General features: G+C 45.1%; 3 protein-coding genes across 6 annotated transcripts; 1 reads left to right on the top strand and 2 right to left on the bottom strand.

Moving 5' to 3' along the window:
- Positions 1–234: 234 nt before the first annotated feature.
- LOC128300229 (protein diaphanous) lies at positions 235–10,637 on the bottom strand. Of its 2 annotated transcripts, XM_053036219.1 has the most exons (3): positions 10,524–10,618; positions 10,252–10,460; positions 235–4,363 (listed from the first exon to the last, which is right to left on the bottom strand). In XM_053036219.1, the coding sequence occupies exons 1-3, from the start codon at positions 10,616–10,618 to the stop codon at positions 1,368–1,370; spliced, it is 3,300 nt and encodes a 1,099-aa protein (XP_052892179.1). In that variant the 3' UTR covers positions 235–1,367. The 2 variants fall into 2 exon arrangements, with proteins under 2 accessions (XP_052892179.1, XP_052892178.1); XM_053036218.1 differs by having other exon boundaries at positions 10,252–10,637.
- Positions 10,638–11,145: 508 nt separating this feature from the next.
- LOC128300405 (prohibitin-2) lies at positions 11,146–14,619 on the top strand. 3 transcript variants are annotated; one of them, XM_053036444.1, is made up of 5 exons: positions 11,146–11,177; positions 11,337–11,487; positions 11,851–12,509; positions 12,591–12,687; positions 14,311–14,619. In XM_053036444.1, exons 2-5 carry the CDS (start codon positions 11,355–11,357, stop codon positions 14,499–14,501), a joined length of 1,080 nt encoding a protein of 359 aa, XP_052892404.1. In that variant the 5' UTR covers positions 11,146–11,177; positions 11,337–11,354; the 3' UTR covers positions 14,502–14,619. The 3 variants fall into 3 exon arrangements, with proteins under 3 accessions (XP_052892404.1, XP_052892406.1, XP_052892405.1); XM_053036446.1 differs by lacking the exon at positions 14,311–14,619 and adding an exon at positions 13,276–14,009; XM_053036445.1 differs by lacking the exon at positions 11,146–11,177 and having other exon boundaries at positions 11,215–11,487.
- A 2,075-nt stretch (positions 14,620–16,694) lies between these two features.
- Positions 16,695–22,967, bottom strand: LOC128303150 (kelch-like protein 17). The gene is made up of 5 exons (XM_053040010.1): positions 22,846–22,967; positions 21,648–21,762; positions 20,052–20,158; positions 16,978–17,966; positions 16,695–16,915 (listed from the first exon to the last, which is right to left on the bottom strand). The coding sequence occupies exons 1-5, from the start codon at positions 22,960–22,962 to the stop codon at positions 16,705–16,707; spliced, it is 1,539 nt and encodes a 512-aa protein (XP_052895970.1). The 5' UTR covers positions 22,963–22,967; the 3' UTR covers positions 16,695–16,704.
- Positions 22,968–24,952: the final 1,985 nt, after the last annotated feature.

A 24,952-nucleotide genomic window follows, 5' to 3' on the forward strand; every position in this document is an offset into this window, starting at 1 on the left:
CTTTGAAAGTTGATAACAAATAACAATTACTCTACTAAATGCAACACACAAACACCAGTACGCTTTTTTCTCTCTCTAAAGAAATGTGAGGGTTTTTTTTATTGTTTTTCTTAACAAAAGGACATCTGTACAGTTTATATCTATCTGCTAAACAATAGAGAAAATATATCGTAATTGTATAGCAACAAATCTATCTAGGCGCTAAAAAAGCTTTAAAAAAGAAAGGAAACATCGTACAAAACAAACTACATCCTTTACTTGTATGTGTGTATGACCCCCCCTGCAATATCGCGTCAATTTTGTAACAATTTCACAATTAGCAAAAATATTTTGTTATAAACATTCGTTGAATATATGTATATTGTACCCGACGGTTTGCGACAGACTTATGTGTGTGTGTTTTTTTTTGTTTGATTCGTCACTGCTTTTTTTTGGACAGGAGATATTTGAAATGGAGCTTTGATTTTATAAATCGTTGTCCAGTTAAGCCAACCTGTCGCTCTGGCCTTGGTGTCTTTTTTGTTTTGTTTTGTTTCGGTAGGATTAAACATGTTTTCGCAGTTTTGCCCTCACTTACTCATACTCAGTTTACTATGTTCGAATAAGTTTTATGGCGCTCTCCTTATCCCACCAACAATTGCGACATTAGCATTAATTTTTGTACAACTCCGTAGAAAGTCGCTGTCCCCGTATCTTATCTGTTTGCGCTTTATAATCACGACTAAGTTCCTAAGCTTAACTTCTGGCTGATGTATCGTGTGCTTTGTGTATGCATGATCGCGATCGCGTATTGTTGCGTGCTGCGGTTTTGTGCATTCTCGGTTCATTATCACGATTGATTTACTTGTTTCATTATTTAAGGCGCTTTTTGTAGTCTTTTGTGTGTAGTCTGGTGTTTTTTTTTGCTTTAGGTCAATTCCGCTTTGTGTTTGGTATTCACGTTCACTTCCTTTTTTCACTCGTACCATGGCTTAGTTTGTAAGAATGTTATACGACAATCCGGAAATATACGTAAAATTGGCAAACGCAGTGACATACGACGAGTGGTGGATAAAGTTTTGCGCACACGCTACCCTCCCCACTTTGTCCTAACACTATTTTTATACACGTTCACAAATCAGTTCTCCTAGTGCCCTTTTATTGCGTCCTATTATTGTTAATGTAAAAAAAAAGAAATAGAAATACTGATTTTTCATATTGTTTCGTTCCAATTCGGTAATGTTTTTTTCTCTATAAAAGTCGCTTTCATCGGTTTAATTGCAAATAAATCTCAATTGTACGCCTCCTGGTGTGTCCCTGTGGCTGGCAACCACGATAACGCAGTTCATAAAACAACACTGTAAATAATGAACACCTTAATTACCACACTACGCCGGTCCGAGAAGTTCTGAAATCATTTCTCGGCTAGAAAACGCATTCGCCGTGATGCCGGTACGCGATCGACTACGATTAAGCTGTGCGCGCCGTTCGGCACCGGCCGGTCGGGGTCCGCGTCTTCGACGCTGCTCCCGATTGCCAAACGCCGAACCGGTCTGAAGCGCTTCCAGCAAACTGTCCATAACGCCTTCCTGCGTTTGGCCCGCATCGATACTGATCAGATCCACCTTGCGCTGCTGGCGTTCGTGCAGCTCCCGCTGGGCACGCTCCTTCGCTTCCTGCGCCCTCTGCCGTTTCTCTTCCTCCTCGCGCAATCGCAAATTGTCCGTGTGCGCCTGGACGAACGCATCCTTGAACGTTTTAATATCGGTGAAGAACTCCTCCATCGTGTACTTGGCCGGATCGAAACAATAGTACTCGGACAGGCTGGTGAACAGGGATTCCATCTGCGCGAGCATACGGCCCAACACTTCGACCTGCGCCCGACACTCGACCGCAAACTGGCCCATCACCTCGAGGAATCGATCGTCTTCGCTTTGCGGCACCTTGTTGTTGTTCAGATCCGATTCGAGGTTTTTCAGCGAGTTTTGCATCTGTCGCATTGTCTTTTGTATCGTGTCCAAGCTCACGCGTGATGCCTTATCGACGTGGGAAAGATCCTCGTGGAAGGTAAGCGCCTCCGGGAATTTGCTCTCGATAACCTCGGCGAGATAGTGTAGCAACGTCTGCTTGTTCTCGTAATCCTTGGTGCTGGTCAGTTTCGGCAGGAAGCTCATCTCGAACCCAAAGGCGAGCTCCTTTTTCGAGCCCGAGTTCATGTAGTTGCCAAGCAGTAGGATGAGTTCCAGCACCTTGGCGAATTTTTTGCTCGTCTTCACTTCCTCGCATGCGGCCGTTCCGGCCACTATGTCCGGCTTCACATCCTGCACCATGTCCGGCAGGTCGATTTTAAAGCTGAGACTCTGCAGCCTGGCACCGAGACGTTTGATATCGCTGATCGTGGCCGCAAACCGTTCCGCACCTGCCAAATCTTCACCGCGCGCCCGTATCTCCTGCAGTCGCTTCAGCTGATCCGGTGGCGGAAGATACTGGATGAGCTGCTGGAGTACGCTTGGGCTGAGCACGGATGTGTCGCAGCGCAGCAGACACGTACGAATCTGTTCGTAAGAAAGGTGCTTTAGCGAACCGCCCAACAGGATGGAAAGGTTCTGCGCCGCTTTGCCGTCCAACACGCGTAGATCGATATTTTTCTTCGACGACTGTGGCCGATCGCTGGAATCTTTGTCGACCGGTTTGGCCGGCTTGGAGGAGAACTTCATGGCGAGTCGTGCGAAAATGTCATTATCAGCTAGCTTCTCTTCCTGCACCTGTACCCAGAACGAGTTCTCGGAAAGCTTTTGCGCATCCAAACCGTTCCAGTTGGCCCGCTTCATCGGGCCATCGGTTTCCCACTTTTTCTTCGGCTTCAAACCGTACGGCAGAGGTTTCGGGGCGGCATTGGGGAAGGGTGGCGGCATACCAGGCGGCCGGAGTCCACCACCACCCATCATCATCATCGGCGGTGGCGGAGGTGGACCACCGCCCATACCGGGCATAGGTGGGGGAGGTGGTGGACCACCACCACCAGCCCCCGGGAAGGGTGGAGGTGGTGGTGCTGGTGCACCACCGACCATAACTGGAATTGCTCCCGGGCAGGGTGGAGGAGGCGGTGCTGCCACCGTTCCTGGTACACCGGGTAGCAGACCGGGCGGTGGTGGAGGAATGTTGATTTGAGGTAGTTTACTTTTACCCTTCGGCGACACGACAACGCCGGTCGCTTCGATCTCTTTTAGCCGATCCTCGAGGGCGGCCACACGGGCTTCCGCTTCCTGGCGCGCAGTTTGCAGCTCGGTCATACGCTTCTCGAAGTCTTCCGACTTTTTGCTTTCCATCTGCTTCGACTTTTCCGCCATATCGTCCAGCAGGGTGCTGGTGTCTATGTGGAAATCGCGACTCTCAAAGTTTGGATCGTACCCACTCTTGTGCAGTACGATCTGTGAAACGCATTCCTCGATTAGCTTAAAGTAGGCCGGCCGGTACTGATGATCGTCACGGATGAATAGCAAATGCTGCAGAATCGAAAGGAAATACGGTTCGCAACTCGTGTCCACGACCAGGTTCCGCAGCAGTTCGAAACAATCATTCATGTCGTCGAGCTCGAGCCGCACATTGTCGAACCGGTTGCTAAACTCCTCGAAATCATCTTCCCGGTAGCCGTTAAAGATCTTGAAGTGATTCACCAGATTCTCGTTGCCGCTCTTCTCCACCATCTCCGACAGCTGATCGATCCGTTCGTACAGACCAGCGCGCATCATTTCACACCGTAAATGTAGCCGAAAGTTAATGTCGGTCGGTGTGTTGATGAGACAGTTGATGAAGATCATCGTGCTGCAGGTCAGTTCGTAGTTACGATCGTGATCCAAAAACAAACCCTCCACAATCGGGCGGAATCGATCCGAACCGGGTTTCCGCATCGAGCTCACATTGGTGATCGCTCGTAGTACCTTCTCGTACCCGTTTCGATCCTTCAGCAGCGTCAAGGCGGACAGTAGCTTAATCGCTTCACACATCGTCTGCGGGTTGTTCGCATCGACACATTGCGCCAACAGCAGCACAACCGCGTGCTGATCTGGCGTGAGGATAACGTTCAGACCCCAGGAGTTGTTGAGGATTGCCTTCAAACATCGTAAACATTCGTACTCGATCTTGTACATTCGGCGCGGGCCCGATTTGCAGTACCGCAGCAGGGTAACGATTTCGTTGATGCCATCCTCGCCAAAGTCCTTGATCCAGCTGATGGGATTGCTGGTCAATGCCACGCGAAGACTCTCCAGACATCCGAGCAGTTTGCTTGACCTATTTGAATAGTCGCCTTCGTGAAGGTACTGCACATAGTCCGACGGTTTTTCGAACCGTGAATTAGCGCGATGTTCGGCGGATATTTTACCTGCGAATGCAAGAGGGATTTCGAAAAGGGCAATTAGATTCAGTTAGATTAATCGATTAAATGCATAAAATGAAGAAAGAAGAGAGACAATTCTACTGGTCTACCTTCTCAAACACAACAACACACAACGCAACACATCACAACTCTTTAAATCGGATTGAAACTTCATGAGTCAGTTAAAAAGTTCATTCGATAGTTCAGGAACCGAACTCACTTCGATCTCCTGTGATCTCCGATTAAATGCTCACAATTGAGCTGTTGTTCTAATCTCTGTTTCTTGAATGATTCAATGGACCAATAGACCACATAGGTACAACAACTTATTTTAGTAGATCGAACATTAAAGCTGTTTAAAAATATACATTTATAGTGAGTCCTCCAAAAATGATGATCCTAGCCTTTCCGCACCACATCAATCTTTGACCCACATATGAGATTCAATGGCGCGCGCGTGTGTGTGTGTACATTCAAAGCCAATCGATAGATGGGGAGAAGAAAATAGATTGCAAAACAAGACCTGTACTATTTTTAACACAGTGTTTACAGCATAAATCGCGATAGCTCACTCTCGTGCTGAGCAGTGGAATTAAAAATTCTTCCCAAGCAAAGGGGAAGTACACCAAGCGCATGTGGTACGTAAATCGTGTCTTATGGGGCCAATGAAATACGAATGATCACGTCCTCCGGTAAACAGTGTAAGAGTCGTCACATCGTTCCCGCTTCTGCCGCACGGCAAATTGAATAAACAGACGATATTTTGAAAAATCATTAGTGGAACGATAATTATAGCATGATGGTGTCATCGACAAAAACATGGCCGGGCAGATATTGCTTTCTTTCAGCAAGGTGGAGCACAAGATCATCTTCCTTGTGTTCTGCAGGTGCATAAAGAGCAATGCGTGCAGTATTACGTACGTTTCTGAATAAATTTTGAACTTTACATCCAAACGGACACGGGCATGATACTCCAGTCAGGCTGTTTTCAACAGCCACAGCGTTGGAGCGTGAACGTCATTGCAGTGCTCGAAACAGGAACACAGGATCATGACGAGGACCACACGATGATGTAATGCAAACGAGAGAAAAATGATAATGAGTAAGGAGCTTTCGAGAACCGTGGCATCATCATCATCATCATAAGCAAGTTGCTCCGTCTGTTGTCCAGCCTCAAACGCTTAACAAACGCGTCGACCTTGAACTTGCCTTGGCATAAGAAGTGGCCGTTTGCGTTGGGTGAAGAAGATGCAGCAAAGCAGTAGGCTCAAACACGAATCTGTTGTTTTGCCGGCCGGAACGACTAGACCCCCTTCGTGCCTATGTGGCTTTTCCACTAGCGAAATGGAGAGCAGTTTAATACGAGCGCCGATCCTGCTTCTAAGTGGTTTTACTGTGCTCGCAAGAATGAACAGCTGATGGTTGTGTAAGAAAATAATCAAAGAATACGCCCAAGATGCACTGGCTAGAAACGTGCAGAAATGGTAAATAAAGGATAGATATTGGCCGCCGCCGCCGGAACGTGGCGTAAAGAGTGCAGCGAGGACAGGGAGGTGCGAGATCAAGTGAAGCGTTTGTTTGCGATCGAGCGATCGAATGCAGCGCGGCACATAAGCGGCCAAGAAGCTGCCAAGCCAGTTGTTTCTTTTTTTTTCTGTTGCTGCTTGACGTAATGTGAGGCATGTGGCCTGGCTGAGATGAGCACGTGGCGCACCTTGTAGATAAATAGGACGCAGCGTAGGAACCGCACGCGAATAGCCGCGATACGAGGGATGGCGGCGATGATCATCTTTCAGTGGTATGATGCTCATTGCTGCCATAGCAAATAGGGAAAGACAAAGAAGCGTTGCTTTGCGTGGAGAAAAGATCGTTATTAACTGTAGCAACATTTGTGTGCCATTGCACAATGGAGTTGGATGTCTACTTAATGACGTGAATGAAAATAGTGAGCGTTTCATTATGCGCATAGCGATAGGGACGGGTCTGTTCTTGGGATCATTACCGATATCGGCACGAACCTATCTAACTTCCTTAAAATTTTATTCCTGAACTTTATTACCCGTGGATTTTGCTATTCTGTGTACCGTATATCGTGTATGTATCAAGCTTGGTTTTCCCAATATTCAAGTTTTTTTTTCGTAAATTAAAATGTTAAATAATTTATTAAATTCTTGTTTTTTTTTCAAGCCACTAGAAACTACAACTCTTTCATAACTTACTGGTAAATAATTAATTCTAAACTAAGCTTATCGTCTTGTGAGCCCTAAGCGCCTATCGATCCAGTTAGTCGACTAAAAAGAAACATATTCCAGTAGGAGTGTTCTGCATGGGCGATGTAGAATTTCCCATCCACTATCCTCCAAAGATTTTTTTCCGGTCAGAACAGTAATTACTAATTAGTGTCTTGTCGCATATTCTGATCATTGTTTCTTCCTATCAATAAATAAAACTTGGCATCGTTCCCCAACGAGTTTTAAAAACGTGTAAAACGATCGTATCCAACGTATCCAATCTGTTGTGGTGAGCCCCTCTTAAACCAAAAAAATCTGTTCTTCTCATTACATTGTTAACACAAGCGCAATATGTCTCAATTTTATGTGTGGCACTTTTGCCAAGGTCCTATCGTAAATTCTCCAATAAAATTGCCCATTATTTGCCAGTAGAAGGATACGCTGATCAGCACAAGGTAAGAGATGATCATTATTCACTTCAAACCGTCACATAGCAGTTGTTATTTGGTATTAAATTATCTCCCCTGCTGACCATATTCAAGTGGGACCTTCTCTTGGACCAAATAAAGATGAGACATCCCAACACAGGTCGGTGTTGAATCAGAACCAACAAACGATGTCCAGATCATTCGGTTAGACAGACCTGTTGTCTCATCGAGGTGAAAGAACGGTGTGCATCGTCAAGCAATTTTTGCAAATAAAACAGACGACGATGACGACGGGTGCGCGGACGTTGTGTAAAGTCACCCTCCCAAAAGGCGATACGACGTGGTATGCGCTTATAAGGAACTTGACCATGAGTCAACGGTGAGCAACCGCGTAAGCTCAACCGCCAAACACGTTCTCCGCTTTCCGGCCAACGCTCATGGCGACATTCTTCCGTTGCTTCGATTTTAACCGTTTTCTTATCGAGCGACACACACACACACAATTTGTATGTCCGCGACCGCAAGTGACAGCCACGGAACAAAGTCGTGTATGTGTGTTGATTATCGATTATCTTTCTTTGCTGGTGGAGTGGTTCAACCGCACCGCAAAATAGCATCGACATTAGTGAGCTGCTTCAGCGAGCGAGAGACGGTTCCCCTTTCACGGTGCGTTGCCCGAATAGTTCTGGAGGAGTTCCAGCACATGCGACACGCAAGATCGTAGAGTGGTTGCGTCCCGAGAAGCTTGGTTTAAGAATGCTAGCAACCGATACAACGAAAAAGAAACGGCTAGAAAAAGATCCAAAATACCAGCGGAAAATACGCCGGGTTTCGTTGAGCCGATAGCGATGGAATTGCAGTGTGAAAGCAGCGAAAGGTTGAGGAACCTATAGTGGAGAACATAAAGATAGGAACATTTTGGTATTAATCGGTATCCCTTTTTTCACTCCAAAGAATGCGAATAAGTCTGATAGATGGTTTGGTGATGGATTCGGGTGTGAGCGACTCTTTGGAACTTGTTTGCCTAAGCTGCGATGCCCTCGATACGATACATTTAACGCATTTGCGTGTTGATAAAGTAGAGATAATTTATCATTGCTTTCGGGACAGTATTCAGCGGCAAAGTGATAACATGGACCTGATGTTACCGTTCGTTACAATCCTTGAGCCATTAAAACAATTTTCACTGTTGGCCGTTTCTTCACGATTGGTTAGCTGTCTGCTGAATTCTTCTTCTGGACAAATCAATCACAATCAATCGTCCAATGTTATTTCCTCACCACCGAGTACGTGAAGTACATATTCTCCGTTCGTGTTCCTTTTCGGCTTCGCCGGAACTAGCACGAGACGATGCATTCATGCGTGGTACGCTTGATAGTAAGCGGGGGCGTCGCTTCTGTTGCACATGGTCAGAACGCGCGTGAAACGCGACCTAAAAGTAAACACATCAACCAATTGTTACCCGGGCCTCCCCTTCACCTCGTACGCGCTCGTACGCATGACCTGCTGCACCCCAAACCGTACCACCTGTTGCGTATTCTCCCACTCCCACTTTAAATGCTTCTAATGGCTGGTTGCGGTAACCACAGCAACCGGGCATACTATCGTACTTTGCAGCATAGAGCGGTGCGCGTCATTACACACTCCAACCGATAGAATTCAAACATTTGAACGCGTTTCGCTACTCTGTTTACACACGATATCGCCCTATCATTTTTGGGCGCCCTGAACGAAAAGAAGGCCAAGAATAGAGGGGTGGTTGTGTTCAATGTGGACACATTTTTGTAGCTGTCGTAAAATTAAACCCCCAGTACAAGTGTTTTTGGGTAAAAAAACGTCATGATAAGACGCACCAAGTGCGCAGAAGGCGATAAGACACTTATAATTATGAGCTCATACACTGCTAGATGTGCCGCAATTTTACACATTTCGTAAATAAGCCCGTTTAGCATGGTGGCTCCCTGTTTAATGCTAGCTTATCACCCTGTATGGATTGTTTATGTTTTGTCTTTGCGGTAATAGCATCAGCTGTTAATTAAAGGCTTACTTGTTGGTGTGGTTCTGTCATACTTAACATTTGGAAGCTATTGTAGGGTCTTTACAGCGCCGCTAATGTAACGTAAATGGCTCAAATTATACACGCATCGTTTGGCTGAAGGCTTTGTATGACTTGCAGCCTTTGGAACGGCTGTGAGCGATAAGAAATCACAGTTCACCACAAAAGAATAAAAGGAGGCCACTGTGATGAATATATCTACGGTCGAAGAGTACTCCATCGCCTACTGCATGCCTGTCTGCTATTGTGAGATGGGATGTGAGTGTTGATGGGCGGGTAATTTGGTACGAATAGGGACCAGAAGTCGGTAAAGCGATATTTTTGGAATTCCAAACCAAGGTATGATCTCAGCGTGCTTGCTGTACTACCTTCACCAGTTCACACCACGGAGAAGGATATTGGACCGGTTAATTTTGTAAATCATGCGACGTCGACAGTTTTCTGCTCTAAAAATACACCGACGTAGATGAAACCCCCATCGTCGAACCATCCTTGAGGTAACGTGTTTCCACTGTAGCCATGAATTCCAAGTGCAGAATTCCCCCGACATGGTCCCGTGTTTTCAACTACTCACACGGCGTTAATGCACTTTGATGCGACTCTTCTTTACTAAGCTTGTCGATCGTGGATGTTGTGTTTTCGTTTCACAATTGCACGGGTGGCTTGAGTACGGCACACGATGTAGGGTCACCCCCACAAACCCGCTTTCTGCACGGGCCGCTATCTGTAGCGCACTGGGTACACGCCCCACTACCGATTTCACCCTGCATTTCGCCAGTAACGCATGAAGGATGTTTTAGTGGGTCACGATGGACTTCCAATAGAGGTGCGCGTTAATACACCTCAAGGCTTTTGGACGTGCTGTCTTGCACTCACTGCAGACTTTTGAATCAAAAGACTTCTTGCGAAACAGTAACGACCAACGGGGTGTTGGTTGTGGTAGACCTTGCGCGCATCCTTTCCATCCAAACTTGCCAATGTAAATAAACAAAACGCAACCTAAAACGACAATCCGACAGCAGTTCCACTCGCGCTGCCTGTCTCGCTTGCACGTTTGGCGTGACCCCGCCGCGCGACACTGCGCGAGTCGCGTCTTTGTTGAATGCTTACGTCCGCTTTCTGGCATGTCGTTTGCTGCTGTCCGTTGTATCGGTATGTGCGTTCACCTTCTGAACCTACCTTTCACATGCATATCGATCATCTTGCGCTTCTCCTCGAGCGGTTTGCCTAGCAGCGGGTCACGCTTGTCCTTCGGAATGTTCATGTCCTCGAGTATTTCGAGAAACAGTTTGTTGACTTCCGCCTCGCTCAACCGATGTGTTTCGTTCGGCTCGATCATGGACACCAGATCTGCGTCCGGGCCGGACAGTGGACGGCCCCCGTTAAGGCTACCGTAACTCCCTCCGTAACCACTGAAGTTCCCGCCAGCGTTGCTCGGACCGTTCCCGTACACGCCACTCCCTCCATGCCGACCAAGCTTCTTGTGTGGTCGGCCGAGCAACGTATCCAGAAAGCCACCCGATTTCACTCGATCGTGTTTCGACATTTTTCACGCACTCGCGACGCGCGGATCGGTACGAAAGCGCCAATGGGCGATTCAATTTGTTATTGGGCAGCAATCTAACCTACACGAAATGCAAACAATAACACTTTCCAATATATATATTATAAAATAGATCACCAACGAAAGAGCAACGATGCTCCACGGCTGACATCATTTCTTCTTCTTCCTTTACATCTTCATTGCACCAGTCTCAAAGTGTGCGTGGAAGAAAGGTCCACTCATACTGAACAGTTTGACAGTTGATGGTACAACTGTCAAAAGTTAGGCTGAGGTCTCACCAGTTCCGCTGCATCGGTGGAAATTCCTATATAGCCTACTTTGAGCTCATGGTATCATCTTAAATATATTATTGTTTGAGAAAATTTGCATTCAAATTATTGAAGCTAGTTTTTATTATTAAATATTACGTTTATTTGATGAATTTGGAAGAAAACATACAGTGATGATACCCGTTTTACTGGGTCTAGATTTCGGACTTCGATACTGTCAAATTGACATTTCCAATCGGAACAAAAAATCAAAAGAAATTTCCAGCGCAAAGGTGCGTGTTTTTCGTTCGCCGGAATCATTTGTGTTAAATTAGGAAAATAAATTCCTAAGCTCACTGTTCCCTTGCATCGTTGCATTTCTTTACTGCAGTTTTATCGATATTGAGTGTAGTTCAAGCCTTAAAGCATCTCCCAATTCCATTACATTGTAGAACAAATATCAACACAAGATGGCACAGAGCAAACTGAATGATTTGGCTGGAAAATTCGGCAAAGGAGGTCCTCCCGGATTGACGACGGGTCTGAAGGTTTTGGCCGCTTTTGGAGCGGTTGCGTATGGCGTTAAAAACTCCATGTACACCGGTATGTATCGGGATCATATTGTGCAATAATTCGACACCGGACGGTGCTGTGTACAAGAATGATGCAACCTAACCTCTCTTTGCATGCTAGATGCACCGGTTGAAGAGAGTTCATGTAGAAAACATGAATTGGATAATGGATTTAAAGCGTTGCCAGTGGGTAAATACGAATGGAAATTGTATTAGGGAATTCCTTATTGGAAAATCACTATTATACGCAACCCAATTTCCATCGTATTCTATACCGCAACATTGCATGCCATTACATAACACTTGGTACTGCCCCGACTCGCCCCACGTCTAATGTTTATATTTATGATATTTATTCTCCCTTAATTCTCCATGCTTCCGTATGATTTTACAGTCGAAGGTGGTCATCGTGCGATTATATTCAACCGTATCGGCGGTGTGGGTGATGATGTTTTTGCCGAAGGTTTACACTTCCGCGTGCCCTGGTTCCAGTATCCCATCATTTACGACATCCGATCTCGGCCACGCAAAATTTCATCCCCAACCGGTTCGAAGGATCTGCAGATGGTGAATATTTCGCTCCGTGTCCTGTCCCGTCCCGATGCACGCAAACTGCCGGTCATGTACCGTCAGCTGGGCCAAGATTACGACGAAAAAGTGTTACCTTCGATTTGTAACGAAGTGTTGAAGAGTGTGGTGGCCAAATTTAACGCTTCCCAGCTGATCACCCAGCGTCAGCAGGTATCGCTACTGATTCGCCGTGAACTCGTAGAGCGTGCGGCCGATTTTAACATCATTCTTGACGATGTGTCGCTGACGGAGCTGAGCTTCGGCAGAGAATATACGGCGGCAGTTGAAAGCAAACAGGTTGCCCAGCAGGAAGCACAGCAGGCTGCATTTTTGGTGGAACGTGCAAAACAGGAACGACAGCAAAAGATTGTACAGGCTGAGGGTGAGGCAGAAGCGGCCAAAATGTTGGGTCTTGCCGTAGCTGAAAATCCTGGTTATCTTAAGCTTCGAAAGATTCGTGCAGCACAGAACATTGCCAGAACGGTGCGTGTTGGACGAATACGGTTTTAAGCGAGGAGCGGCACCATGAACTTATTTTTCATTCCTCCTTTTCTTTCCCTACAGATCGCAAACTCACAGAACCGTGTCTACCTCTCTGCCAACAGTCTGATGCTGAACATTCAGGATGATACGTTCGATGATATGTCGAAGAAAGTTTCAAGTAAGAAATGAGATTTACTAACGCCTTCGGTCACGGAGGCACCACTAACAAAGTCTAACCAACCGAAAGATACTAACGAAAGGTTGACATTGGGTGTAGGATTTCATCCACCGTCTACCACTGGATTTCCATACGCACAAGAGAATCCTTTTTAGATTAATCTGTAGACTGAAACATTAATTAATGAAAGTAATAATTGACCACAATCCACAATGGCCGAAGGATTGTGGCAAGAAGAAAGATCTCTTCTCATGGCATGCTGCGATGCAAAAGTTTTTGCTTGATATCTGATACACTTTGGTAACGGAAAACGTTCAATTGTTATTCGAGACGCCGTGTATATTTAGATGTACCGATAATGTACTGTTAATAAATTGCCTGTTTTGCTGATAACGATCACCGCTGTACTAACTCAATGTCTGATATGGACTTCTTTTTGCCTAATAAGAAGAAATAGGCCACAAATCCATATTATAGTAAAATGTTTTTCTTTCGTTTGTAGTATTTTATCGTTTAATGCATTATCGGAAATATTTGGCGCTCTCTTCAACTAATCTTAACCCTTTTTATCTATTTTGTTTCCTCTAGGAAAATAAATACGCACACCATAGGTGCATTTAAAAACCTATTGCCTAAAACTGATAATACCATAGCCCGCGAAAAACAAAGAACGATAATCGAACCTAGTTACTCTTAAACTGCCGGAAAAAGCTATGAGCAAAAGAAAAAACACACCACAACGCGAGAAACCACCATAACGTGAAACGGCCATCCTTCCTCCTTCTCCGGCAACGGTGGTGTGTCCTGTGTGCGATACAGAAACATGGATGAATGGTCAGGAAATATGCTAGATGGATTATATGCAGCGATTTCGTGTTCCTTTATCTCAGTTTTTGTTTGCCCGCAAATCCCATTACAGGCGGAGATTGACAAATGAATCTTCGATTTATTAATGTTTGTTAATTTCCGCGGCAAAATATTTGGGCGATATGTGGATTGTGTAGAGTACGAAGGGCCAACGATGTTCAATTTACGCTAGTGATCGTCGGAGAAGAGCGTCAGGATAGGAAGAACAGTTTCGCGTGTTCGTCCGGTGCGTGAAACATTCGGTTTAATAAGTGGTGTGGTAGTATCAAACCTGGAAAGAATAGGCCGCCGGCACGATCTGGATCAAGTTTTGTTTGTGTTCGAGCGCAGGTTGCATTTTTGTTTAGTTTAGTCGTTAAGAAGGTGCATTTTGTGAGCGAATAAAAGTAGAAGGAATTGGCTCAATTCCTGTTTCCCTGGGACACCGATTTCGTGGTGTGGTAGTAGTAAACGAAGCGAAAATGCGTTGCATTTAGTGTATTATTTCCGAAATATAAGGGCCTCCTTTGCCCCTTCAACCTGATTCCCAACCATCTGGATCGCTTGTGAATGCTTGTGCACCAGGCTGGAGTAGGAGGAAATGGCCAAACCTTTTTGTTTATTATAATATTAGTATAAATAGAACAAAACAAAATTAAGTATCTTTATTTACTCTTTTCCTTTTCCATTTTTTTGTTTATTTTCATTTGATCGATCGGAATGATCGTTCCCGTTTTTAATCAAAAATGATGGTGTGTTATCATCGGCACGATCCAGCTGGGCGGCAGTCAGGCAGTGGGTGGTTTAGCTCGTCAGCCTCAACGGGACAAACGAAACCGAAAACAACCGTAAAAGAGCACGGAACCAACCAAACCGAAGATAGGCAGCAACAGCCGCAGTACGATGAAAGTTTGATAAAAATCATTGCCGAAGAAACGGTCGATCGGTTAAAGGGAAATGTGTTGTAAATGTCGCACACTAACTAACAATGTAAAAATGTCTAAAAAGAGAAAAGGGGATGAAATTTCTTTCAAGTGGATAGAATTTCGATGCATTTGTGTAACAAAAACCTTTGTACACGTCATAATTCTGTTATCATGTCATGTTCTGTTATTAGTTTATCTGTGTTCACGCATTATGGCTATATTTCTGTTTGATATTTAGCAAACTGTATTGTGTAATTCTTTTCTTTTGCACATTCTTGCACAAATTTCCAATGGTTTTTGTAAATTGAAATTTTAACAAGCGCAAGATCAATCGATTACTGATCAATATTGTAGGTACTATAGAATAAAGGATGGAAAAACAGGAATTCTGTCTGTTTTATTTTTATTAATTTGATGTAAATGATCCCTGATGTGTGTTTTGGTTTTACTCTACCGAACGATTGGTAATCAGTCAGTCAGTCCTACTAATTCACGTAGTTTTGCTGTAATTGATACGGTTTACGATTTGTGATACGGGGGGGAGCAAAAAGGGATTTTACACAAACACACACACGCACACGCACACACACACACACGTACTACAACTACTCCTTTCTGTAGAGGTTCGAAAATGGCAGTGTTTCTGTTGTTTGTATGAGCCCCATAAATAGCTCCTGTTTTCTGAAAGGGCGGAGGCGGGGCGGGTTCCTGTGTGAGTACGCCAGTGAATGTTGTGGAACTGCATATTTACGATTAAGTGCATATCGGAAGTTGTTCTTCACCGGGGATTTAGTTTCTATTTAGCTACGGTATTTGTAATTTGCTGGGCAAAGAGAAGCTTACACTACAATGCACGATGAGATGCAATTTGGAAACTGATGCTTATGTAATTTATTATACCAATTACGGTTCGGTTCGTTTGTGTTGATCGATTTGCATTTTATTTTGGACCTCTCATCATTGAATTGATTACCTACATCAACTATAATTGTTGTATCACACTACGCCATATTTACCGACTACAAAGAGAGAGAGAGAGAGAGAGAGAAAAAAAAACGAAAAAGAAATCCTAATGCAAAGCCGTAAAACAATAGACACAAATTGATTCATTTTTGATATCCTTTCTTCTGTTCTGAATGTTTGTTGAGAGAGAAGAGAAAGTGAGAGAGTAATGGGGAAATTAAAGCAAAATGGCAAAAAAAAATGTACAAGGATGCACCCGAAAGGATTACATGATCCTCAACCGATGCGCTTGATCGTTGAGCCGCATGAAGGATCACCACAATGAGGGTGAGGGTGCGGGATGCACAAGATTGCATTCTTAACAATAGAGTTTATCACAGTGTTTGTTTTTAAGTATGAAGAAAGCAACATCGGTATACAGAGCTGTTACAGAGTTGCCGGGGGAATAAAACCCAAGCACTAAACAGCTTTGGAAAGAAGACGAGGAAAAACTACTGGAAACACGCACGCTACACATTGGCTTAAACATACGTAACAAAGAGGTAGAAGTTGGAAGTAAATGGGCAGTGTACTAATGTAAAAAAAAACAATCAGACAGTCGAGAATGAAACGGTTTCCATTCCCTGTGCTTAAACGTAAAAAACACTAACCAGGCTACCAAACATACAATGTACAAATACAGAATAGTCAACTAAATTGGAACGAACACATGATAAGGATACGTGTTAGGTACGTTACACATCAAGAACATTGGTCGCAAGCAACGACACATCCGCTACTAATTCCGCTGTGTTCGATTCGACTCCAATGTGTCGGCGAAACCGTGAGTCTCTTCCAAGTACGGTAAGCTTAACCAATAATGCATACTAGTTTGCTAAATGCGTCTTACGTGTAAGCGACAATCCTGCATCTTTCTCATCATCGCAATAGTCCTTTCGTTTAACGAGCAGCAGGAGTCGTTTCTTCCAGTTCCCGATCGATATTCAACCTGTTTGGCTAGCTAGCTGTTTAATTAATGAGTTTAGCTAAATATAATGACCTTATGTTTGTTTTGCAGGATAACAACACCAGGACGAGGTCCTTCCTGGATTTGCTCAAGTGCACGATGAAATGCGATTTATCTAAGCCGGTAGATGCGGTGGATTAGCGCAAGATGATACGTTTACTGGCTCGGCGGTGTTTCACCGGTTGTGGTCGTTGGGAGGCCGGCACTAGTACTAGTATCCGCCGCTGTCAGCGTTATTGTACCGTTGATGGCGGTGGTGTTGGGACAGCTCAGTGGTCAAATGCTAGTTTGCAGCAGTCCGCGCTCTAGATTGAAACACTCCAACACGGACGCACCGATGGAGCTGCGCCTGGTAAGCATGGAAGTGACGATCGTCCACTTGTTGACCTTCGGATCGTACCGTTCGACGGAGTTGAGCGACGAGGAACCATCGTTGCCACCGAGTGCGTACAGGAATCCGTTCGCTTCCACTACCTCGTGAGTTGATCTGCAACAACAGAAGATACCATGAAGAATAGAACCACTCATGCTAGTCTCCACTCTACCTACCTTCTCGAGTGCATTGCGCTGATCGGTTCCCAGGCGTTGGTACGCAGATTAAACCGTTCGCCTGTTTGCATGCACATGGTACCGTCGCTACCACCGATGCAGTACAGATATCCATCCAACGCGGCCACTCCGCAGCTGCTTCGACGGGACGTCATGCTCGGTACCGATGACCAACTACCAACACGCGGATCGAACCGTTCGACCGACGACTGATAATTGCTCGAATCGAACCCACCCAGCGAGTAGATGCAGTTGTCCAGCACCGCCACCCGACAGTACCGCCGGCGGGTGCTCATCGCCGGACAGGATGTCCAAACGCCGGTCAGGGGATCATACCGCTCCACGCTGCTCAGGCACGAGGCACCATCGTAACCCCCGCACACGTACAGCAACCCGTCGAACGCGCACGTTCCCAAGCAGGACCGCTTCGTACCCATCGGCGTAATGTTGGTCCATTCGTTCGTGAGCGGGTTGTAGCATTCGGCCGTTGCCAGATCGTTCTCACCATCGTACCCACCGACCACGTACAGCAGCTTCCGGAGCGACGTGACGCCGGCCCGCGAGCGCCGTGAAATCATCGGCGATATGGTCATCCACGCGTTCGTCTTCGGATTGTAACACTCGCACTCGTTGTGGATCGCAAACAGACTGCCACCGCCGACGGCGAATATGTACGATCGCATACCCTCCGGCCGACGTTCGAGCGTTCGCTGACTCACCAGCGAGCTGCGCTGCTCCGGCAGCAGATGGTACTTCATCGCTTCGAGCAGCAACTCTTTACAGTGCGATTCCTCTCGCACGAGCGCTTCCGTTTCGACGCAGTTCATGAGAAACTCGCGGCTGACTAGCGGAAGCCGCACGTGTGACATCAGCTCGGATATGTGCTTTTTGCGCTCGCTGAGATCGTGCTTGATCCAGTTCAGCACAGCCATAAATACCTTTTCCTCCGAGCATATGTTCAGCTGGCTGTTGGAAATTAGATCTTGCACCTGGGAAGAACGGAAGGAGACCATTTATCGATCGTTAGTTGAAAATATATTTACAAATAGGGGATTTTTTGTGTGGAAGATACTCAGTAGTAGGGGTTTGGCACCAGTATGCGTAGAAGGACAATGGAGTACCAGGCTCCAAATGATATTTCCCCACATTTCAGCGGCAGGGCCAAGATCTCCCAGTGGTAATAACATCTGATTAGTGAGTAGTATGAATATGGTTTCTACTAATCTCTCTGAAATTTGGAACCCATCAAATTTCGAACCAGAACTCTCCTCGGATGTGTTATAAAGCCATGTGTTAGTAATAAGTAAAATATCTCTAGAAGAAACTTCCGAATATCTTGAGCAATCTCAGGTCAACTTCAAACTGTTCTTGTAGATATCATGATGATATATAAAAAAAACTATGTTCGGAAAATTCTTGCTGATAGTATATCAGTAGACACGTGTTGAAGTACCCCGAAGTACTTCGGATCATTTGGAACAGTTCAGAATTTACCGGAGTATATCAATCTTTGAAGTCAAATACGATATTTAAACCACGAAATTTAATCAAGAGTCGTAGTGGTTTACGTAAATCTGTACAAGATTATTGGGATATTGAGCGGATGGATATAGGCCTTAGTATCTACAGGCACATGGATAATAAGGATTATGTGCTGCAGGATTATGAAGTGGACATTTACTGGTTGGATGCTTTGTTATATGTATCTTTGTGTATGCAAGGAGATTTTAAAGTTCTTAAAAATGTCATAAAAGGATGGAAACATCTTGTTTCTCCGGTGCTGGGAATAAGTGTGAGCAAGATGTGGTAAATATTGAACCTTTATCTCGTATAAAAAAAAACTAATGCCTGATTCATAGAACTCCCTGTGGTACACAAAGTTGTCTAACAATTTTTCAAGGAAAACATAATACTTCAAGTAATTTGAACACCATATTACGGTCTCTTGGTTGTAAAGCCTGAAGAATATCGAATGACAGTGTGGCTGAAGCAGGTATTAGTACCCAATAATTGAATGTATGTAATTGTAATGTCCCTTTATGCATGTTCAAAATCTAATTTCAGTGGCTGTTTACTGATATCAACCATCGATTGTTTATTTAATTTATGCAACAATTTACCGTGTAGCACCATGACGCGGCAATCGAGAAGAGTCGTGTATCAAATTTAACAGACTGATGGTTTGTAAAAGGTACAGCAGGATGGACAAACGAACCCAAGGTTTAATTAATTTTTCACTCCAAAAAACAAACAGCCGGCCCTGTGGAGAGTGTGTGTGTCGAGCATTATTGCTATTAAATTATATACCGTAGCTTTGTAGATGGATCTCCTCCACCGAGGAAACTAACCGATTGCTGTGCAGTATTGTGAACGGAATGCGGATTTGTGCGTCGACATGGTTGTTAGCATTGGGTCAGGTTGTTTTCACCGTTCGTTCGATACTTCACGGCTACCCGTCGTTAGTGGGACAATTTATGTACATTCGCCGGTTCGATTGGTTGGTTTGAGCGGTGTACCCGGTAACATAATATTGTCAAATACGGTTTGGGTGGAATACTTCCAGTAAATGTTGTGGGGTTCACTTTTCCCCCGTTCCGAGGACGTTTGTCGATTGTTTTCCGATGCTATTTCCGGTGAAACGCACCTGGGTCGTTCCTTGGTACCTAAACAAAACCCCGGTCAAAGCCGTAAACCTATTTGCCCAATCGCTATTTCTACGCAATAGGACGAGCCGTGAGTCGGCGTAGTATGATTCATAGCCGCGAGGGAATTCGGTAGTATCAGGACAGGATGCTCCACTTTCATATCACGCTAGTGTGTACGGCCTCGATGATACCATCCACCTGGCGAGTGACAGAGCTTGTTGCGAGGATGACCCGTTTCTCCAAATTCCTGTCTTGTGTATTATATTTAATGCTCAGCGATACGCATCACCACCGAGCGACATAATCGTTTCGGGATGACTTGGTACGTCCCGGTGCCGTGTAACATGGCCATACAATACGATACATCTACCGACCTACCTACGACACACCGTGTGCTCAACATTTTGGGATAAGTGAATGTTTATTTACCTCATTAAATCCTAGCAATAAAAACTCTTCGGTGCCGACGACCTGCTGGAAGTTCTGCAGCGCGTACCGGTGGGATCGGGAGTGTAGTTCCTTGCACGAGTGGGCATCTGGAGAGAGAGAGAGAGAGAGAGAGAGAGAGAGGATGTTTTGGGAAAGGAAATGGAAAAAAAGAACAATGAACGATATGAAACGATGAAAATGAGAAAATCGTTTTTATGGTCACCGAACAACAAACCCGGGTACCAACAAGCGTTCTCATCTGCCATATTGAAAGCGATGGCTGCCAATATGGAGGAACGGAATTTCGACTGAACACATTCGACGACATGGACGATGATTATTCGAACCGGCACCGTGCGCGATTTCCCAAGGAAGATTATGGAAATGAAATTGCTTTCCATCCAGTTGATCACTTTGCTGGCCAACTTTGTAGTAGCGTGATTGACGTTAGAGCAACTATTGCACGATTATAACCTTTTGTACATGGACATGTTCTTCTAAATGTACAAGAATTCTCCCCTAGCTTATTCTTTCCTGCTTGACTTTCGTCTGTATATGCTTAGGCGGAGATATAGTAACAGCAAGAAGAAGCAACATCTCGCTTGAGGTACCAATCGATATTATGATAGTTTGAAGTTAATTGAGATTCTGATTCAGAAATTCTTACTTCATTAAGTCAAGATGACCATTTTGCTGCTTGGGCAAATGCTGATTTGGTAGCAGAACCATCTGGAATGGTTCTCACATCCCGGATCATAGTCTGACTGCATTTGCATTATTCTAGCATTATCTGGTAGCATCTAGCAGTAAATAGTACTAAACTAAAGTATTGAAGTAACCGTTTATACTTACGATTGCATTATTAAGTTTAAGTTCAAGCCGATATGCAACATCAGCTCCGCAAACAGAATATTCTAATATAGCCAATAGGGCAATTAAATAACAACCTGGATTGCCCAAACTGAGCAACAGCAATCATTAAAACAATGTTCCGAAGCAATCAACTTGATTGTTCCGTGGCTGGCACTCCCCGGACAATTAAGATGCATAACACATGCCGGAAGCCAAACCGAATCGAAATGCATCGATTGCACGTCCCAAACGTTCCACCCATGTCGCGGACCAAGATGTCACGGACAGATTATGGACTCCCTCTCCCCAACGCAACGATTACAGCACGGCCGGTGTTGAGCTTTAAAACGAACACCGCAACACGTGTTACGCGCAAAGTGTCCGATGTCGTCACACAGTCTATGCAATTGACCGGCTCAAAGAATTCCCCCGGTGTCATGGGGGGGGAACGTAATAGCAGGGCAGAAGAGTGAGACTGAAGGCAATTATGTACTGCGGGCGCTACAAAACCCCGGTGACGTCGCGGCAATTAGGCGCCATAAACGGTCAACGGCATGGTTCTTACGGAACCACGGATAAGCTTGCAGGCAGTCGTGTGAAAGTACGCTTCGGTAACTAATCGGTCACCTGCACCATAGTAGCCGGATTGCACTTGGGACAATGGTTGCTCCAGGCGTGAAAGTTCTACGACCCCTTTTTGGCTGGATGATCATCGGCAGTAAATAGGATTGCGGCGGTACGTACCAGCGAAACTTCGAATTCCCAGACAGTTTGAGGGATGTAGCTGACGAAGCAGAAATTTGCAACACGCTTCACGGACCGATTGAATCTGCAGCAGGCTCGAGGCCGGAAGAAGCACCTGGAGGGTTGAGAAAGAAAGAAAGAAATATTGATTACTATCGGGTGCGTTATGGTTTGGTACGTAGCCAGTGGTAGCGATGATTGGTGAGATAAAGTAACAAAATTCTTCACATAAATTTCATACTGCGACCAATGAAGATTAATGGGGTAGATTAGAAATGTACACGAGTCAGACGATTCATTTATAGAAAAATAGCTGATTTCACATGGCAACAAGATGTATAAGTATAATAATGTTTGATCGTTTAGATATTGGGATTGTTTGGGCTGGTTAATGAACAAGGTTATTAATTGAAATTTTGTTGAACATTTCATTACAGAATTGCTAGGCAATAACAAATAACTTCAAATAACTTCATGTCCTTTGAATATTGCACATTGAACATCTCAAGCTAATACTAGAAGCAATGTTAAGATTCCTTATATTTTTCTTCACTCTACATTCTAGCAACTTTTAACTTCAACACAAGTTCAACTGAGTCTCTTATTGCGATCTTGCATTGAAACCTATCTTAGAAGAGCTTCACATTAAGAATTAGAAGTATTCAGTATCTAGATATCTCCTTGTGCGGAAGATTTGCGGACTTTTGATACTCTTAGACATCACAACCGACGGTTACCTCAATAGGTCACGCCTGGAAGGTGTGCAGACACAGTACACTCATTTTTCACCTCCAGAACTTGAAGAATATAAGGTGGAGTTGTCACTCTAATAACATTAAACAACTCCAAGAATTGGACGATTGTCTTCTAGAGACCAGATCAAGACATTATGAAGCCGTTACCACATCGGGATGGTAATAGCCGACGAAACGCATAGGAAACGCTTGGTTTACTAAAGTATTAGTAAAGCACCAAGAGTTACGTTATGCGTTAGTTTCGAAGATGAACTCAAACTTAACTTATCCATGTCCAACAGAGAGAATTTGAAACACGGCGTAGTTAGGATAATTGGAAACCAGCCTTCAGTCTACCAGGAGCACCTTCAACAGGCTCATAAGATGATAAGTGGATAAAAGGGATTCCATCTCACCAATTCTCTTACGATGCATATCAAGTGGATTAAGATGGCATGGCTCACCTGCACGTTATCCTCCGTTATGGTGATCTCCCCACTGTACGCGTACTCGATGAGCTGCTTCAGGGACGATGGGTCAATATCGTGCAGCGTGACCACATCGCAATTCCGCTCGAGCATGTCATCTGCAAAATTCAATATTCCTTTCATTAGTGCAAACGTTTGCCCGGTCCCCTTTACAGAGGGGCCCGGATACCGACGGATTTGTCTGCGGGTTTGTTAATTGAATTCACGACCCTGCACACAATTCGCATCGTACCGTGTGCGAAGCACATCCTGCCAGTCTGGTCTACTCCAATCCACTTACCATTAAACATTGCGTAGAAGTACGGTGAAACTGAAGCTAGTATGACTTTGTGGGCATTGATCGTTTCACCCCCGACTTCTAGCGTGACATCACAAAGCTGTAGGAAAGTGAAGAGAACGAAAACAAAAAAGGGAGAACGTAACGGTTATTTGGAAAACGCACCACACAAATTGTTCTCTCGGTAGTTACGGTTTTACGTTTCAGCGTTGACCTCAAGTTGCAGGGTGACAGAAACTCAAGTGTCTGGTGTATGCAAATTGAGTGCAACGCAGAGGGCGAAGAGCGGCTTTGGGCCGCAAATTTGATTGTCATAATTTGACTGTTGAACCTGTTGGGCGATACCCGAGATTTCGACACCTTTCGCGGAACAGGGTGCAAGGGTTGTTTCGTAGCCAAAAGCTGGTTTCCAACCTACCTGTGCATTCTGTCGCATACGGTTGATGGCGGAGAAGGACGCTATGCAGTGGCCAGGGTTTTGGTGGTGGGCCTGCGGCAGTATGTCGTCGTTGGACATGTTCGGTGGGCTGAGATCGCTGGGAGTTTGCGTGGAGTTGCATGTTACAGTGGTGACATCCTCGCCGCCATTTGCCGTTTCACCGTTGCCTACCGGAGACCTGATACGAGCGAGAGATTTTCCGTTGTGGTTATGTGAGGTTCAGGTGTTTGGAACTCGTCCAGAATTCCCGTAATGACATTTAATTCCTAAACATCCAATTGAATTTCACCAATATTTCTGAATTTTACACTTTTCTCCTTATTTACTCAGGCGGTACTCAGGGGGAAGTTTTTAGCACAAACTTGTTACTCCATGTCATTACCACAGGAATGTGCGCTTGCCAGCAACCATCGAGTTTCCATTCATTTGCACCTCCATTCAGTTGCTGCCAAGTGTTTTAATTTCATTCCATTTGCTTTTCGCTTAATTGCATTTGTAAAAGCGGGCGCCTGGTTGCTGTTGTCTTGGTACGTGCAGCCAGTAACAAAAACTGAGGAAGAAAAGGCAGCCGGCCCGTTCCCATTCTTAACAGAATACCATTTCTCACTCGTCTATCTTAATCCGTCTGTCATGAGATTTCCCTTATCTAACCGGAGGTTTCAAGTTTTACGCTATCCATTAGTAGATGTTCCACTTTCGTACAAGCTTTGGAGCACTTCCTTCCTGGACGGAGTTCGTTTTAACGCCCTTGCTCCGGGCCTGCGGCGGGGTAAAACCACCGAGTAGCAGCCATCGGTAGGAAGTTCGTCCATGTCATGGCAAGTGAAATGCGACAGTTGTAAAATTTATCCCACCCTTGCGGCAGACCATACACTCGCCAAGCTTTCCTAGGAACCGTGCCAAGCAAACGGCAAACAAAACAAACAAACAAAAAAAGAAAAAACACACCCCCAGACCACTCGAACGAACCATCTGGCCCGGTTCGAATCGATGGCACGTTTCCTGCGTTTGGAGCATTCAATACCCGCCCGATCGGTCGATGGGCCGATGAGAATGGAGGAAACTGAAGCTCAAATTGAAAAAAAGTTGTGCAAGCTCAACAAAAAAAAAAAACAGGGAGAACCACACTCGGTCCAAGTTTTACATCATGTTTTCCTTCCGCTGGTCGGGTGAGCGGGGGAGTTTCGGTTTTTATGCGTGTTGTTGGGTGTGTCTGTGTGTGTCCACTCAAACAAAAGCATTTGGCCCTGTTCCGGTATGTCGAATATGTTTGTCATGGTAAAACCCTCTCGAGAGCGTTTGCTGGCGCCAGCAACTAAATGATGCTGACGGGCTTTTCTTGTGCTGTGCCGAGAGTATGGGAGACC

This window comes from Anopheles moucheti, chromosome 3, assembly GCF_943734755.1.
Source record: "Anopheles moucheti chromosome 3, idAnoMoucSN_F20_07, whole genome shotgun sequence".
NCBI classification, from domain to species: Eukaryota; Metazoa; Arthropoda; class Insecta; order Diptera; family Culicidae; genus Anopheles; species Anopheles moucheti.

Bases quoted from the DNA above. Each gene is read 5' to 3' on its own strand.
- LOC128300229 (XM_053036218.1), bottom strand. From the start codon at position 10,618: ATGTCGAAACACGATCGAGTGAAATCGGGTGGCTTTCTGGATACGTTG. The intron at 4,364-10,251 runs GTAGGTTCAGAA...TTGCATTCGCAG, and splicing joins GATCGATATGCATGTGAAAG to GTAAAATATCCGCCGAACAT.
- LOC128300405 (XM_053036444.1), top strand. From the start codon at position 11,355: ATGGCACAGAGCAAACTGAATGATTTGGCTGGAAAATTCGGCAAAGGA. The intron at 11,488-11,850 runs GTATGTATCGGG...ATGATTTTACAG, and splicing joins TAAAAACTCCATGTACACCG to TCGAAGGTGGTCATCGTGCG. The intron at 12,510-12,590 runs GTGCGTGTTGGA...CTTTCCCTACAG, and splicing joins CACAGAACATTGCCAGAACG to ATCGCAAACTCACAGAACCG.
- LOC128303150 (XM_053040010.1), bottom strand. From the start codon at position 22,962: ATGCTCGAGCGGAATTGCGATGTGGTCACGCTGCACGATATTGACCCA. The intron at 20,159-21,647 runs GTACGTACCGCC...CTCTCTCTCCAG, and splicing joins GGGAATTCGAAGTTTCGCTG to ATGCCCACTCGTGCAAGGAA. The intron at 16,916-16,977 runs GTAGGTAGAGTG...CTGTTGTTGCAG, and splicing joins AGCGCAATGCACTCGAGAAG to ATCAACTCACGAGGTAGTGG.